The sequence below is a fragment of the Tetranychus urticae genome, chromosome 3 (assembly GCF_039701765.1).
Source record: "Tetranychus urticae isolate SD_2017Ah chromosome 3, NJAU_TeUrti_SD_1.0, whole genome shotgun sequence".
NCBI classification, from domain to species: domain Eukaryota; kingdom Metazoa; phylum Arthropoda; class Arachnida; order Trombidiformes; family Tetranychidae; genus Tetranychus; species Tetranychus urticae.
This window is the reverse complement of record NC_142960.1, coordinates 21,287,159-21,305,974: the sequence shown is the minus strand read 5'-3', so window position 1 is coordinate 21,305,974 and position 18,816 is coordinate 21,287,159. Positions and strand designations below refer to the sequence as shown.

At 31.8% G+C, this 18,816-nt stretch overlaps 1 protein-coding gene across 1 annotated transcript in view; it reads right to left on the bottom strand.

The window, feature by feature from the left end:
- The window catches only part of Fife (regulating synaptic membrane exocytosis protein fife), a 44,566-nt gene that overhangs the window by 16,651 nt on the left and 9,099 nt on the right, over positions 1 to 18,816 (bottom strand). Inside the window, exons 3-5 of the mRNA XM_015932448.3 lie at positions 12,046 to 12,186; positions 3,387 to 4,464; positions 1,145 to 1,293 (exon numbers count right to left, since the gene is read on the bottom strand). Of these exons, the coding sequence (XP_015787934.2) occupies positions 1,145 to 1,293; positions 3,387 to 4,464; positions 12,046 to 12,186 (1,368 nt within the window). The remainder of the gene's footprint in view (positions 1 to 1,144; positions 1,294 to 3,386; positions 4,465 to 12,045; positions 12,187 to 18,816) is intronic.

The window sequence follows — 18,816 nt, the reverse complement described above, 5'->3', positions numbered from 1 at the left end:
TTTGTCTAGAATTCATGGTTTTATTATTCGGAATGAAATGAACGAGAAAGAAAAGGAAAATCGAGAAAACTAGAGTTGGTCAAAGAATGTAAATTTTTGTTTGCAAAAGGAAAGGTAATGATGATTGGCAAGTCTAACGAAAAGGTCAAATAAATGGAATCAAATTTTTTCTCTTTTTTGCTCAATGGCTCAGAGTATGATTCATGTAAACAAGTAAACATTTGAAAGCAAGCAACGAAAAACGAAATTCATTGAAAGGTGAAAAATGAAAGGAAAGCAAAAGAACGAAAAATTTGGCGTAAAATTGTTTAAATGGCTTTTCTTGTACTTGAACGATTCCCTCAATGTGAACCAATTCAAGTTGACTAATCAATGGAAATGAATCATTTTGTGATTGAAGAAGAACAAAAATTGATGAGTTCGATGAAATTGGCATTACATTTTAATCAATTTAATGATAAATTTATTCCAACATGAAACATCTTTTTGTCTCATGTTTACTTTGAATCACAATGCATTTGTTTATTGTATTGCACAAAAAGCCAACAAAATGCTGACTCGAAAAGTTTGTTATTAATAATGTGTCAATATCATTGTTTGAACTTTTCTGATGAGAAACAAAGAAAGAGAAAATGTTTCAATGTTTTCTTTTTTTTCTCAACAGAATTTGAATCTTTTTTTCTTCTTTTCCAGTTCAGATGAACAAAGATGAATATTGATGATAATCACGTAAATGTAATGGATTGTTTATGTACAGAGAAGAAAATTGTCTTTTGATTTCATCATGAATTTCATTCGTGTTTCGAGTAAAGTTTATCTTTTCCGTATCAACATAGAGAAAAAGGGTTGAGAAAAAAGCAGTTGGAATTTTTCAATTTTTTTCTCATTCAATTTTATTGAACAAAAATTCCTTTATAATTTTGATGGAAAAAGTTTTTTCCCATTATTGGATAGCAACTTGCATAGTGATGATTATTATTTCAAGCTAATTCCAACCTTTACCTCCAAGCAAAATTGAATTCAATTAGAGGCAATATTTACATTCCTAAGCATCTGGTTAGCATAATTGAAAACTTTTTTTTCACTTCAAATTGTTGATCGCTTTCGATGAGAGAAAAAAGATTTGCATAAAAAATGATCTTACCTGTTCAGAAGGTATTCGAGGTAGAGCTCGACCTGTGCTGGAACGACGAGGGAAACAGTCTTTAAGGGTAAGATGATGAGTATCCACTGCATTGTCAACCAGTACCGAAGGGATGGATCGACGTTGCGTGGGCAAAGGTCCAATTGTTGCTGCAATTGTAAAACGATAAATGATATTCTTTTAGATAAACATGGCAATCATGAAATCAATTGAAACAATGTAAAGAAAAGTGAAATACAATAAAACGATGAAAGATAAAAGCTGCAAATATAATAATCCCATAATAATTGTTATCATATTTGCTGGGAGTAAATACTGGGAGGGAAGGCTGGGAGTGAATGCTGGGAGTGAATATTGATATGATATAAGAATGCCTCGAGAGTAATCTTATTGTGTTGATTATTGATCTGGAATGTTATTTGCAAACTGAAATTATCTGTTAAGTTTCATTTGCTTTGGGAAGGCAACTTGTGATGTGGAGTGATTATTTTTCAATAGAATGCTAACTGATTGGGAGTGATAAATATGTTTATTCAATGCAATATTATATCATGGAGTAGAAAAGTTTATATATGCGAATAAAATGTAATTTGTTTACTCTGGGCTTCTTTTTCTCTCTTCACCAAGCCAATATTATCACATCAATTATCAATAAGTGGTAAAACTGTTAACTGATTGCTGGCCTGTAATGGATAAAAGAAGAATCTGTAAATGAAATTCTGAACCAACAATACATGAAGGTTAAATAATATAAAAGGTTTGTGAGTTGCTGAAAGAGAGAAGAAGAAGAAAGGCAAGATGAAAATTGTTGGCCATCGTTGACTTGAAAGAATAAGAAATATTGGAAGTTGAACATTCTTGTTGATGAAAATAATTATTTAAGTGAACAGTTTGCTTTTGTTGAGTTTATTGTTGTTGCTGGTTGTGCCTGATGAAATGAAGTTATGTGAAAAGGTAAAAGGCAAAAATGCTGATGTTAAAAGATAATATTGATATTAATGAGTTATCATTTGGAAATGATAATGATGATAATACACTGGGAGTGAAACAGTGATAAATGTTACAAGTTGCCTTAAATTGAGAAGTGAAGAGGAGTAAAGAGGTTGCAATGAAGAGCAAGCATGATGAGATGGAGTAAGAAGAAGGCTGAAATAAACTCGTAACTTCTCAGGGAAAACATTAATACTACTACACCTTGTACTTATTATTATACTCAGGTTGACCTGAAAATGAATAAAAGTAAAGGTAAAAAGGCTGAAAAGTCTTTCTCTCGGGAGTGATTGATGTGTAATGGTAAAGCTTGGTAAACATTCGTGTTCTTTATTCTTTATTTTTTTCTCTTCTTCTTTCTTCTCTCATCTTCTTTTCTTCTTATTTTTACGTCTTTTCCCTTTCATCCTTTCTTTTTCTTGTGCTGATATTATTTTACTCTTCATCGTCATCTTGAATGCTCTGATGAAATGTGTTAAGAGGAGGGAAAAAAAGAAAAGAGGTAAAATGAAGAAAAAGATGGACGGATAAAGATTGTGAATGATGAGAGTGATAAAGAGATAGTAAAAAGATGAAGTAGGAAAGAAAAAGGTAAAGACTCGAATAAAAAGGAAATGGTTCAAGATAGTTTATGCTCTTGGAATGATGATGATGATGAGGGTGGGAAAGAAGAGGATGACAAGATGATGGGAAATGATGAGGTTACTAGTGAAAGCAAATTGCCTTTTCTTTTTTTCTTCTTCTCTTTGGTTACAATGATAAAGATGGAAAATAAATTGCTGTCCAATTGATCAAGTGGCTGTTAATAATTTTTCATGGAGTGTTTTCATTGCGTTAGAGTGATAATTGATGCTATCGATGGTAATAGTTGTGGGAGAATTGGAAAGTCATCATTTCGAGAATAACTCTTGTTCGAGTATTGTTTGTTGATACAGAGATTTCATTCACAAGTAGAGAGAAAATTTCTAATTTTGGAATCGTAATTCTTTTCATGACTAGAAAATTCTTGAAAATTACAGAAAATTCGAAAAGAAAAATTAATTTAAAGTAATCAAAAGTTTGATTTGAAAATTTCGAAATTCTCTGAGCAATACTTTCTGAGGTTGAAATTTGGGAAATTGCAATCTACCCTAGTTTCAATTTTCTGGAGAAAATTCTTCGTCTAAAAATGAATTTTTTGGAAACTCGAAAAGTCTAAGACTCTTGGATTTTTGATCGTTAGTCGTTTGTATAAAAAGTTTCAGAAACTCACGTAATCCAAGCATATCTGAATCGGCAGACTCTCTTGGTGACCTGGAGTAGTCGGGAGATGAGGGTGACATTGACTCTTGAGGTGGACTGGGAATGCGAATATCACTGTACTCTGATGACTGGGAATCACTTTTACGTCTATTATCATTTTGCGGTGAATAAAGGGCAACGTCTGAGGCAATATGTCGTAAATTGTTAGTCATGTTACTATTTATCATGTTATTCACATTGACATTATTTTCATTATAAACAATGGGCAAATTGAAAGCATTGGCACTCCCATTGGTGGCATTTTTGTTGATACGTTTAGCTCCTTTACAGGCTTCACTTGAATCCCAAAACTCGGGTCCATTGAGAGCTCCGTAAGAGGTCCTCAGTATGGGATTTGTTGTACCCAGAGTGGAAGCATTACCGGTCAACTTTTGGGTCTGTTGTGGGTGAGCGTGATGAGTGCTTAAATGGTTACTGCTGCTGCCATGTAAACTGGTACTTTGGATGGAATTATCATAGACATCATCAGAACCCATAAGACGATTACTTTGATGGACTGACCGCGATCTCTGAGATCGACGTCGTTTTAGCACACTAAGCTCACCCCCCTCTAGTGTCGACCCATGAGTTGACTTTGAAGTAGAATCCATTGGATAATCTTCCAATGAACTATCAGAGGCGGAAAATGATTTACCCAAAACTCGATGATTATCATGGGTTATCGAGACTCCGGGCGGAGTCGACCTTCCAATCATATTCGCTTCATTGGCACTCATTGATATAAGTTCATCTCTCGATCTATACATAATTGTCTCTTTATGCATCAAACTCTCACCCAATGTTGAGCTCTTCAACTCATCAGAAGTGCGCCTTTCATTCAACCCTTCATTCGATGAATACCGTTCTTTAGTTACAACAATAGACGAGTATCGACGACTCGGCAAATTTCCTGGAATGGCCAAATTTCGACCTTCATACCTGGCTCCCAAGTTTGGAGTTTGCAACCTAGCCAGAGCTTCACCTCTGTTCGGCAACTCGGAAGGCGTTGAACGTCCCACTGCATCAATACTGGACGGTCTTCGTTGTTGCTGTGCAAAAAGAAGAGAATTTTTTTCAGAAATTTCATTATTAATATTCGAGCCATTTGAAGAAGAAATGTTTTAAGATAATGATCGAAATACTCATGAATATTTTGGTAAGGAAAACTCTGAAAATCTTGATATTCTTTGAACAATGAGGGAAGATAGAAAAAACTATTTTCTCTATTTATCTCTTGTCAACAATATTATCCCTAACATTATCTCTATTATTAACAAAAAAATGATGTTTTTGCTCTTGTTTGAAAAGTAAACCCAAAACTATTCACATTATTGATTTTATTTTCTCGACAAAAATGACAAACAAAGTGTATTTTCACTCGTTTAATGACACTCAATGTTAACAATATCAATCTAATAAGTTGATTTCATCTTTTGCATTCTACCTTCATCAACATTTATCACAATAGTGAGATAAACATGAACTTCTTTAATGGACATTTTCAATGGTTTAACCAAGGACAAAAGCATCATCAACGACAATGAAAAAGCCATGTGAATATAAGAGTCAATTTTGTTTTACTTTGCCCAATATGAATAAGTTGATAAACTACTTTTCATAAGTACTGTATTTATGCACAAATATTGGCTCAATAATATTACTTTTTATTACAACATTTTCAGATAATTTTCTTGAAAAGAAAATGACATTTTTTTAAAATGTTCATAAAACTTTTCTACTTTCATTCAAAGTTCGACATCTAAAACAAACGAACATTTTGTAAACTAAAAGCTCTTCAACTCGGATCAGTATCGATTCAAGTTTATAGCGATTTTGCATAGAAAAAGAAATGGAAATTCTTTGAAAAAATCTTTTCGAAGTAATTAACGAATCGAATAATTTTCTTTTCAAATAGAATTTTCTTTTTCTCCAAACTCGACTTTTCCAATTTTTCGCAATTCTCAAGCTTCAATAGAATACTCGAAATTTCGAAAGAAAATTTTTTCTTTTCTCTTTGCAATTGGCTCGAAACTTTTCGGACATTTCTTTTCGAGCAATTCCAACGAAATGTTTGAAATGTTTAATTCTTTTTTTTGTTGATGAATCGAAATGACAGAATTGTTCTTTGTTTTTGATTACCGTTTTCATGGACAAAAGTATCATGAATGTTGAAAGACCAAAAACTGTTTATTCTATTATTACTCAGCAATGACTTGCTCGAAATGTTTTGATAAAGAAAAATATTTTCTTTTCTTTATTCCATTTTTTCGCTTTATTGTTACAACAATCTTGAATATAAAACATTTCATTATAACTCTTTTTTAAGCGAGAAAATTCGTTCAATCAAAGAATTTTCTTGCGAATCTTTTCTTTTGCTGAATGTTGATTTCTCGTCTTTTCACTTTTAGAGCATATTTATCATTTCCACTAATCAATTGTTCATTTTCATACTTTTTCTTTCCTTTCAGGTTCAACATTTTTTTCCTTTCCAATTCATTATTTCTTCATTTGAATTTTCAACTTTTGTTTCACTCTTTTTTTGCCTTTCCTTGACTCAAAATTGTACAAACACAAACTTTGATATTTATAGATATCATGTGAAACTAATTTCCTTTCGTCAACACATTTTCCATTTTTATTCAGCAAAGTTTATCAACTTTTCAAGATTCATTATTTTGTTCATTCCAATCAATGAGCAGTTCATCATTGTTCATTAATTTTCACCCTTTTGGGGTGAATCAAAAGTTATCAAACTCAACTTTCCAACACTTTTTTCAATCAACTTTTCCTCGACAAAATTGAAAACTTTATTCAAAGGTAAACAAGCTCAAAGTTTGACAATCTTTTCATACAGAAAGCATTTGACAAATTTGAATTTAAAACCAGAAGACAACCTTGAAAAGTCAAAAAACTTTAAAGTTGAGCTTGACTCTTTCATTGCACAATATTTTAATAAATTCAATTGTAAATTCAAAATCTAATCTGAAAAGACTTTTCTCAATATCACCATCGAATTGCGCAAAAAGCAAATCTAAATTAATCTTAGAGCACAATTGAATGTTTCAAGTTGAATCGTGAAAATCAATTGCTTGAGTTATCGAACATGAAAACCTGCAAAACTCATGAATCAAAGCTTTTGACAAATGAAACTTTGTGTGAATTATTTTCATGGCTCAATATCGCCAAATTATTTCCACTCAACCTCTAAAGCGCATAAATGAATTTTCCGAAAAACGACCTTGAACCACCTTGAGCTTAGTATCAAAAAAATTTTAAAATTTTCTAGATTAAGGGTTGCTGAGTCATTTTAGAAAGAAAACTGTTTTTCAGAGCCAACGTTTTGTGTATTTAAATGTTCTTTCAAATTAATTCTGTTGATGGAAATCTTAACCAGAGTCGAAATTTTGAGTTTTGAGGTTTCGAAGTTTCTTTCAAACCTTCTTTTAATTACATTATTGAAGCCACATGAACAATTTTTACTGTTGATTTACCTTCTTTGAATCATCTTTAAAGTCTGAATTTGCTTAATTGCTGCAAATCTATTCAAGTTTGACAAAGGAAAAGAACTGTAAAAAAGATAAATTTAGAAATTCTTTTTTTCCTGTTTACTTAATTTGATGCATAATGACAAAATTTGAAGCAAATTGATTAACCAGTTTTTTTTGTTTCTATTGAAACTTTGCCTTCAAGGAATGGCAAAAGTGCTTGCCAAGTAAAACCATAAATATCATGTAATGACGAAAGATGCTGTGAAAAATGAAAAAAAAGAGTAAAATTATCTTATGCTTTTGGACTATTGCTGTGAACTAACGAGATGAGAAAAAAAATGGAGTAATTTATTTAACTTGATGATTCCATAATGAGTTTATGAACTGTAATCAGAGAGAAGATGAAAGAGAAGATACAAAAGTTGGAAAGGTTCAATTAAATAGTTTTAAAATTCTTGCATCGAATCCCTTTTTTCACTCTTCTTCCCACTCACACAGTGAACAGAAAATTTGATAACATGATTAGTGCAATAAATTATCGAGTTTACAGCAATGTTCATTGATATTCTGAACATAATCTAGAAAACATTAAAAACTCGAAACTTTCTCTTGAAACTCAATTTCTCCAGCATTTCCATTCTTTAACGCGTGAACAGTTTACAAACATTTTTGCATTTCCCATTCCATTGGATATCAAATTTAACATCTTTTTCTAGACACAAAAATCTCTCAACAAATGCATCTCATGAACCAACCATTTGACGATATTAATCCATTATCGATACTCGAACAATGAAACCAATTTTATCGCTCCAAATTGGCTCAATTTATCAGTCAATTGAATTCCGTTAACATTGAGTCTCAAGCATTTGCTAATCTTGTTAGTTTTTCAAGACAAAAAGATAACTTTCTATCTGAGAGAAAGTTAAAATTAATAAAACTCTTTTTGTTTCGTGTTGAAAAGTAACAAGAAAAGATGGAAAAATACCCAATTTCGAACTGTCAACTTGGAGTGAAGAGAGAAAAAAAAGAAATTCTTGACATGAAGATATTGAATTACAAGAAAAGGAAAAAGAGTGAAAATTAATGTTCCATTTTTGACTTGGACTTAGCAATAAGTTTTTGACATTTGGATTTGCTTTTCACTGTTTTTTTCCTTTCGAGCTTCAACTTTGTATAGATATTCAAAGATTGATTATTTTGTGCACAAATCTTGACAATCTCAAGTTGATTGTTTTCCGTGCAACAGTGTTTACCTTTTACTTTTTACTTCTCTTTTACTTTTTCGTGTTACACTTTTACTGACGATTCGAGTTGTTTTATTGTCAAAACTAGAGCATAAAAGAAGAGTAAAAAGAAGGCGAGAAAAACTTCTTTTCATTAATATTTACAATCATAAAGATGAGCAACGAACGAACCTTGTTTGATTTTTTCTCGTTTCTTTCTTATTCTTTTTTCCTTCTTTTTCCTCTGTTTTTTTCATACCTCATGGTGAAGTTGAGCTTGCAGAAAACGTAATGAAACATCAAAAGACAAGATAAATAGAAAAGGTGAAATTTTTCCTTTTTTCTCATTCCTTCTTTTTTTGTCTCTTCTAAAATGTTGAGGGAAAAAAAGAGTTGAGAAATTATATTTCGAAAGTTTCGAAACTTGAACCTTTTCAGCTTTTTTGCCTCGTCTCTTCAATAGACTCGGATTGAGCAAGATTAATTTATCCTTTTGGATTAATGAATGGCAGGTTATTTGAACAGCAATAATTCAATGTCAAGGAATGAAACTAAAATTGAAAGATAAATTGTTTAATAAAGTTGTGCGCAAATTGATGTTCAATGTTGATTCATTTTTACTTGTTGAGCGCAACTGAGAAAAAATGTTTTTCGCTCTTCGATTGACCATGAATTTCTTTGGAAAAGGCACAGTTAATGAACATTCAATTTGGTCTACATGATGATATCTTTACCTGAAACAGTTTTGGATATTTGGTTGGAATAAAGAGAAGAAGCAAAAAATGAAGAAAAACTAAAGTGAATATTTTTTTTTCTCTCTGCTCTTTGATCTACTCTTGTAACCAGCAACCTTATAAAATTAATATTGATTGATTTGATCCAGTTTATTTATTATTGAATCAACCGTTTTTTCTCTCTCTCTCTCTTTCCTTTCTTCTCTTTTCCTTTCATGATATTCGTTGCAAATTGAATTTGGCTTGTGATCTGAGCAATAAATTGAATATGTAAATTGTGATATTTATATACATGCATATGAGTTGGGTAACAAGAGAATGGGAAAACAAAAAAAAACTCTGCATCTCATTTAGATTAAGATTTTGATCAGGTGAAAAGGTAAAGGTAATGAAGCATAATGTTCTCAATACAAGAGGAAAAATGTTCAATCGAGGGCAAAAATTGGAAACTCAACTATGATTAATTACATTTGATTAATTTAAACTGTTTCTTGCAATTTTAACATTCTATCGAAGGTAAACTTTTGTAAATTTGTTACTTTTTCTGGAAAATGTGAGGTAATCGATTAATCACCGATGGTTATAAAATTCCCTCTCCTCAATCAACTTTGTATTCGTGCTACGCCATCTGCCTCTAGGCTTAAACGAAACATCAGATTGAGATAGATATTAAAGGTACATTGGAATAGGAAAGAGTGGCTTTTTTATACTTGACGCTCGTCTGTGCTAATAAATTGAAAGTCAAAAATCATATCTTGATGATATTCGGTTAGTAGAATCCTCCAAATTGAGGAACCATAAATCCAAAATGGGAAAGATACGAGTTCAGTTAATTGATTTTTTTTGAAAATTCGTTCAACTTTCCTCTGGAATGAGTTATAAACACGTGACAGACATGATTCAATCGAAAAAAGTTGGAGCTCTCAGAATATGACCTTCTGAGGTCAAATAGCTGAGTGACCTTGGATGACCTTGAGTGTTCGAATTCATGTTTATGCGATTTGGGAAGCTCTGTTGACTGAATATCATCAAGATCTGGCTATTAGTTCTCAAGTCATTAGCACACACGAGCGTCAAGGATAAATGCGCCCAGTACATCAATTTTTAGAAATTTGGTTAAGAAAAGTGTTTACAGTTCAGATAAGGTTTGATCCAGACGGTCCTGATGGTTTCAAATCTTACCGATGAAATGCAAATCATGAGAAGTAAAATTTTAAAACCGATAATTTGGAGGTTGGGAGTCATAATTTGAGCAGAAATATAATAACTATGCAAACAAGGCGAATCTGCCCATTATCAAAGTCAAAAATGTTGTATTTAATCATGTGGTCATAATGCTATTGAACAATTTTTTATAAAAAAATTCAGAATCAAAATATTCGATTATTCTTAGGTGGTTTCTGCTATTTTTTCAAAATAAACTTTACATTATCAGATTAAAAAAAGACGACTTTAGACTACTTCAGTTTCTTTTTATCCAACTTATATCATATTTTAGTTTTTCACATTTTTTGCTAGTTACAAGAGTGACTCTAAAAGTATCTAAATTCAACATGAAAGGTCCTATTGGTATAAAAGTATAATTGAAGATGTAGCTGTAAACGATTAGAAATGTTTTTTCATGGAATAAGCTTTCAACAATTTAGAAATCCATGTTTCTCGCTTCGTTTATCATGGTTCAACTAACAGCCAATCACAATCATAAGTGTTTCCATGAGAATTTCCATGCCTAGGAGACTCAGCAAGTCAATAATTGAAATCTTTAGTTTTCATTTTGTCGCCATGATTTTCATTGCAAAGCATTCTTTACAAGAAAATACCTTTTTTCCCTCATTTAATAACACACAAAATAATACTCTTTCATTAAGGAATTGCCATTTGTATTTAATGCAGTCGTTTATTTATCACTATTGAAGCTTGGCACTAATAGTTTCTCATGAAACAAGCACTTCTCTTTACAATTACACTTTTCATTGGTTGCCTCCTTCGGGCAAAGGAAAAAACTAAATGTGATATATTGACTTGAAATATCATCTATAAAATTAGGGAAAGGTTAATTATATTTAGCGTTTTCTTTTCACCCAATTTTGTGATACACAGTTGAAGCCTTAATCTATGCTTGAAGCAAATTATGAAAAATGAAACTTCAAACACACCATTTATCCTTCATGTTTCACACAGGTTTTCACTTTTACATGATGTTCTTCATGATTCAAGTAAATATAATAAGCAACAATAATCAAACCTGGCAACCATTGACACTCTTCCAAAAATGTACAATTCAATTTAAAAGCTAACCACAATTGTGCCAAATTGATGAAACAATTTTTCGACTCAATTTTAATTTAAAAGCAATAACATGAAAGACATAAAGGGCACAAAACTGGAACAAAATTTTATTGTCAATTGGAAAATTTCAAGTGCAAAATTATTCCCAAAATTAGATGAAGCACAAGGACAACATCAGTTGATCCAAAAAGTAGAAAATTGTTTGAGCTTTCAACTATTCGAATCCTTTTTGTACTATCTTTAATCTTTTATCTGTTTTAAATGGTTATTTTCAAATGAGAAACATGATGATGAATGATACAATTTTCAATTCAAAGAATACATTTCAACATTGTTTCACTTTTCTTCCATTTCAACTTTTCCACCTTTACTGGGAGCAAAAGACATTATTAAAACAATCATTTGGAAAGGTTGAAGCAAAGATTCGACTAACAAGTTGCAAGAGTTGAATTTACATTCAACCAAGTGTTGCCACTGCACACACTAAAAATATAAATAATGGCTTTTCAGTATCAATCGATATACCAAACATGTAAAGTTACAACTTGAAGTTACGAAAACAGAAGGTAAAATGGAAAACCACAAAATGGCTTTTTTTTCTTTTCTCGTTTTTCATCTTTTTTCGTTTACTTTTTGACGGAAAAAAACTCTTCTTTACTCATTTCTCATTCTGATCAACTGATAACCACTGACTTCAAAAGTAAATGTAATGCTTTGATGGAGCAAATTACATAATATTTAGGTGAATATTGTAATGAAATGGTGAATCGAAAAAAACATTTTTTTCATTGTTCGAACTGAAAACTGTAAATATGTGCATAAATAAACAAAATAGAGTAGACTCAAGTTTTACTGTCGAAAATTCTGTCCACAAAAAGAGAAGCAATATTTACCTGAAACGAGTCTTTCATGTTGACAATGGTTGACCTTCTTCTTCCTGTAACCAACGACGAAGGAATCATTAGACCAAGTTCGGTAAGAGCAGCTACTGCAGGTTGAGTTCCCCGTCGACGACAAAATGAGCACATCCAAAGCTGTAAAAAAAGAAACGAAAAAAGTGATAAAAATTTACTTCTACATGAGCTCTGAATTTAGATTGTTGTAATTGTAAACTCATGAAAATACAATTTGTTTAAAGGTAAAGAGCAAATAAATGTAGAACAAAAAGTTGAAATTTTTTTGTTTCGCTTTCTTTTCTTTCCTTCTTTTCCCTTGATCCAAGTTTTCACTTTTATTCAGTTTATTCATTTTCCCCTGTAATTGCAAGTCTATTAGTTTTTATTGTGTAAAAAGAAGAACTGAGAGAGAGAAAAAGAAACGAATAAATTGAAGTGAAATTTTTGAAAAAGTTTACTCAACCGTTGAGTTGAATTGTAAAATTGTCAGTTAAATGTGCAAAATGTTCAATTCGAGGCTTTGTTGGAAGCATCAGAGTTGATTGTAAATGTGCATTAATCAAAAGCTATTTTGTACATTTTTGTTTCTCTTTTTTTCCTTTTACACTTTTATTCAATTTTCATTATTTAACCATTTTAATTGCAAATTCATTAGACTGTCGACTCTTGGAAATATGGAATAAATTTTTTCTTGCAAAAAAAGCGAAAAAGAACGGAAAAACTTTGAAAGCAAATGATTGTAGTTGACATGAAAAGCGTTCAATTGATTCTGGTCAGTTGAAGGTTGTTTCATTGGATAAGCATCAAACTGAGTAGTCAAGTTATTTACGGTTAACCGGTGGAAATTCAAATTGAAAACGATGTTCGAAACTAGAATGCAATAGACTTTATTTTACATTATTAAAGTTGAACAAAACCACAAAGTCAAAAGAAAAGAGTGAAGAGAGAAGAAGAAATTTCAATGGAAATGTTCAACAACAATGACACAATGATACAAATGGTTCAATTGGAAATTTGTGTTATCATTTAACTATTTTTTCTTCTTCTTCTCTCTTTCTCCGGTAAAAGTTTTCTTGTTGATTCGAATTATTGCTAAGAATGAACTTTTTCTTTCTTTTATCTCTCTTTTCTTGCCCATCATCTGCTACCTTTCAAAACATTATTGTACTCTTAACCTTGCTGTTTGAGTGCTTTTTTATCATCATGCTGAGAAAACTATTCAATGTCCATTGCTTTTTTGCATCTTTTTCCTTTCGTAAAATAATCCTTTTACTCTTACATTTTTATCATACTTTTTCGTCTGATAAAGTTCAACATTTCAAGTGGAAAAGAGAGGAAAAAGGAAAATGTTCGAGTTTAATGATTATGCTGAATGTTTTGATTTCAAAGGTTTTCTGCTTTCTAAGGGTTTATCTCGTTATTTTGGTTTTTTTATTTTTACTTTTTTGATGAATTTTCTGTTGATTGTGAGTTTTTTTCAATGCATTGGAGTTGAATCAAAGTGAATCATATTGATGAGCGATGGAAGCTGGTTTGGTTTCAAGCGTTTTTTACTGTTGATTGGTGACAGTTTTAGATGTGACTTTGTGAGTATTCTTATTGTTTTCAAGTGAATTGAGCGGAATTTAATGTTGCCATTTGAGGGAATAAAATTTCATTTGTGAATCATTTCATGAAAGATGTTTCAGTTTATCATCTTGAATTTAGCTTTGAGCTAAAAGAGGTTAATCTTTACCATTAAAGGTAACAATTTTCTCATTTGTTGAATTCTGTCCAAAACTCTTATTGCAATTGACTTTTTATCTTTAGATTAAAAAGACTCCAAAGTAGAATTTGGTTGATAAAAAGGCTCAGAGATCACAAAAATTTCATTTTCCAATTGAAGCTGATCACAAAAAATGGAAAACCGTTCTCCAAAACGCATTTCGTTCATATGAAAGGTTTCATCATTAATAGGTCGGAATCTTGATGGCTCACAACTAAGCAACTTTGTACAAGTGCATTGCCAGTCCCTTTCTGGCGTTCAAAAAAGACTAAAATGGTTTCAAATGGCTGTAAAGTTGTTCAGATCTCATTAAATGTCACTACTTTCAATAACTTTGCACTCGAATCCAGCTCGATTTGTTAGGAGTCATTGAGATTAAAAAATAAGAATATATGCAATATAAGAATTAAACCATCAATGAATTCGAAGGATTACATTATTTTAAAAAGTAATTTACGCCTGTTCACTTCTCTCAGAACTTCATCCTCAACCATTGTTAACATCATAGAATCGTTGTTATAAGATTATTAAATCTCCCCTTATGTTCGACCACTTCTTTCTATCCTTTCCTTTAAATACATCGACATTGCATTCAATCTAAAGTGTTCTGCAATAAACACGTTTCGATTGCTACCTATTTCGAATCATATTTACTGCGCAAAAACACGATAGCTTTCGCAACCTTTGACTGCGTTAATATCTGTGTTTTGATTTTATATTAATATTTTCGTATTTCTTTGTTAAATCTTTGATCAACAGTCTTTAGCCTTGGGATCAGTGAATTTAATACAACTTTTAAAAACATTTCTGTTTAGTTCCTAATCAAGCAGTAAAAGTCGTTATTATCATAAAATTGAGTGCACCAGTTAACACGTTTCGCAGTCTTCTGCAATGGGTGTTTCAACAAGTATGTTGCTGTTTTCAATGCTGACTGGGCCAATTGTCCGCAATGTCCAAAAATTTTTGATCGGTCCATGACTAATGAGAATGAATTTCCCGAATTTAAAAGACTCGCCAAGAAAAACTAAGCGTCCTAAACAATCTTTTAGTGCATCTACTCATGAGAATCTTCGAAAAGACCTTCAAAAGTCTTTCAGAGGTCTTTTCAATAAACCAATGACCTTGAACGACCTTCAAACTTTGACGAATGCCACCATATATGGCAAAATAAAAAATATTGATTACTCCTCATATGTGGAGTATGTCGTACCAGGAATGCATATGAGGAGTATGGGACATATGCGAAGGATGTACATTTTTCGCGTTTGTGCAGCATTGCACAATGCTCGCCATAAAAGTTTCGTTTCTAATTAAGGCCATCAACAAGAGATTATTGCTAGAATCCGTTCTTTCTTTGGCAACGAGAACAAACTGATTCATCTTTTAGAATAAGAAAAATTGAACTTAAAAACGCGTCAAAACATCGCAGAAGAAATTTTCTTATAATCTGATTGACTTGACTCAAAAGCCAGATAATTGAGCATTGTTGCAGTTGCAATTCAGGCTTGAGAACGCTTGGCACATGTTCCCACGTTTTCACTGCTGTTGGCTCGCAACAAATTGCAGTCAATCTAATTCAAAGATTCCAGCCGAAAGATTGTCTAGGTTCTTGATAAGAATTGGTGAGAACTAAGGCATTTATGATGCAGATGAGCCTGACAATATTTGATTGTAAATAAATGTAAATATTTGTATATTACCCATTTGTTCACTTTTTAATTAAATACGTTTCGAATCCGATTTACTTCGATATACAAAAATAAATTCAATTTTCGGGCCCTTTGCACTATATTATCATTCTAATAAATTCTTGCATACTATCAATAAGTGCTTTCATATCATTTGCAACGATTGTTGGGCACATGAAAAAAGCATTGGAATAACTTTATCAAAGTTTCTTGTTGAACAGAATAAACAAATTTAAATGATTAAATTGAATTGTGAGCAATCGAAGGACTAAAAAATATCATAAATTCACAATGAAAGACGAAACTAAGTTGAACAGAAAAGAGTAATGGAAGAGGGAAAAATCAAGATTTATTATACGCAAACTTTATTCATTCCCAGTTTTGTTGGAAAGGAAACGTTTTACCCTTTCAGTTGAATACACTTTCCAAGTTGACAGTTTCCCATGAAATGGCAAAACTTAAATAATTTGCTTCTCTTTCAATCTACTCATCTCAATGTACCAAATCAATTTTACTTGATTACATTTCATCTCATTTCTCGTCTTTTCTCGCCATCAACGTTCATCCAAATCAATCCAATTCTCTGTTCATGATATAAATTTTGTGTTTACATCTGAAAAGTAGATTCAGAATGAAATTAAATTTTGTCAATTTTTCGCTTCTTCATCTCACAAAAGTTGATTTCCAAGGAAAGGCAAGAAAAAGAAAATAAGAAACGAGAAAATAAAGTTTTTCTCTCTCACTTGAAATGATATTGATTTAAAATGATTCCCTGAAGCGAAAACGATAAAGATATATTTACGGTGGAAAGCATCGAATGTTCGGAAAGTAAGAAAGAAAAAAGTCGAGAAATGAATTTTCCTTCTGTTTAATATTGACGAAAAAGAATAGATTTAAAAGTTTGATTCACTTTAAATTGATGGATACATCATTTTGTTCGCTGTGGTTACCTTCAAGCTGTTCAACTTGTTGAGTTGAATGATGAAATTTCATGTCAACTTTGACTCTAGTTTAAACTTTTATGCCATTCCTGTTTGATACGCTTTGCTCTCGATGAGACTAAAAATATACTCGAATTTAACTTTTACCCATTTTGATTGATTCAACCTGTCAAGTTGAAGAAGAAAAGTGTGAAAAAATGAACATTTAATGACAAACTTTGCATTAAACTTTCACTTTTCTTCTCATTTCACAAGTCAACCTTTTCGTTCATTCATTAAACCATTTTTACTCGTTTACTCATCAAAAACCTTAACCTTGACAACCTGATTATGATTACGTTAATAAGCTCATATTTTTGTTTATATTCAAGTTGCTATTTGGATGAACATTTGAGAAATCTTGAAACTTTTTTTTTCTTCGTTCATTTTTATGATTTTTTAGTTTGCAAACTTTTTGCAAAGTGTTGCATAGACGGCGATAGACGCTGAAAAGGGTTGGCCAATGAAATATTGTTGTCATAAATTATCAAATGTAATTAGAAAGGATAAATTTTCTTTCCATGTTCATGACCATGTAATATGATGGATTTTCATGTAATGATAAAAATTATAATAGAACCAAACTTGAAATGCTTTTTCAATATTCAAATAATTCGACTGTTAATTAGATCAAAATTATTCTGTTTCGTGCAGTTTAGTTTTCAGTCAGTGAAGAGTTGCATTTGCTGAAAAGTTGCGATCTTTTGGAACGGAAAGTTTTGGACAAAGACCTTTAATTTTCACTTTTCGAAAATGGAGGTTTCTCGGAAATTTAGCTTTAATTATCGTTCAAGTTTAGATGTGATACAAGTTGATGAAACTCTTTACAGTGTAAACATGTCAAGTCCAAGGTTCACTGGAGCAAGTTTAACTCCGTCAAGTGCACAAGTCTGTAAATTGGGTGACTGTTAATATCTGTTTGAGTGATGACTTGAAGTGCGTATTAGAAGTAAATTAGGTTAGACTTGGTTAGATTAGGTTAAACCTTTTAGTGATTGATTTAGATGAACAAATGAGTAGCCAGTTGGATGAATAATGAGGTTACAATGAATCATAGGTTAACAGTATTTGAGTCAAGGTTTCTTAAACAAAGGATGGAAAGGCTATAATGATTGTTACAATAAGAGTTAAAGTTGAGGCAACCAAGCCTGGTGAATAGACAAACCCTTCAAATCGATAGCCAACATTTTCCCGTCCAATACGATCAAGAAACAAGTTTATCTATCAAAAGATGAAAAGTTTAACTTTTAAAGCTTTCACTTAACGACTGACTTTGAGCCTAATTTTTAAAACCGACAACTCTTACCTCACTAAGATAGTTGACATTTTTAGAGTAAAAAGTCTTCTCATAGACAATGTCATAAATTGAAGAAGCTTCAGTGTTGATTCCAATAATGTAATGATTCAAGTAAAATATCAATAAAAATATCGAACCAGCTATTTGAGCAAAAATAAAGTAACGGTAAATATTTATTGGTCCACTTATGATGTAGTACACAAATATGATTGCCATAAGGTTTATTGAAGGATAAAAAAATGCCAAATATTGAGACCAGATATTGTTGGCTTCATTGGCCAACTCAATGGCCAAAGCATATTGTTGCCGGTAATGAGACAGTTTAGCAGCAGACCAAGTCGACTTAGTGTGAGACTTGATTTGCTTACCGATCTGAGTAAAGAGTGACTTGACTGTGACTGTCGACGCAAACAGTAGGTAAAGTTGATGGGTAAATAGCAAGGGCATCAGGAAGTGGGAAGCCATATGAATGACTGCCAAAGTTACGTTAAAACCGTGTTCGTCTCGATTTGTTTGAGTTATGATTAGATAAATAACGTTAGCCACGGCCGAGCATGAAGAGAACATGATGAAAATTAATAACAGATTCAGTGACTTATTGAGACGGGACAATGTTTTGAGGGGTGAAAATTTTGGAGTAATTAAATGTGATTGCGACCATTTGAGAGAAAACTGGGTAAAATCAATTTTGTACCAAAATGCTAGACAAAAGCCAAATCCTAGACAAGCATCTCCAACCAAGAAAATGTAAATTGTTTGATTGGCTCCAACTACCAGGGGCGAAACGTCGGGAATAAACTGAACCGATTTAAACATTAAAAAATCATGAGCTCCATTGATGAAAAATGCACAAATCGCAAGAACCATCAGAATGCCACGTCTTTTACCATGTAAAAGGTTGAATCGATTGTTCTGAAAATGATCGACAATAGAAATAGTTTCGCCTCCATTTTTCACAGCAAATCCCGTGCACGAGTCGACATTTTGATCAAATATTACTTGACTAATTGTAGACATTTTAAACTCTTTTCAACATGA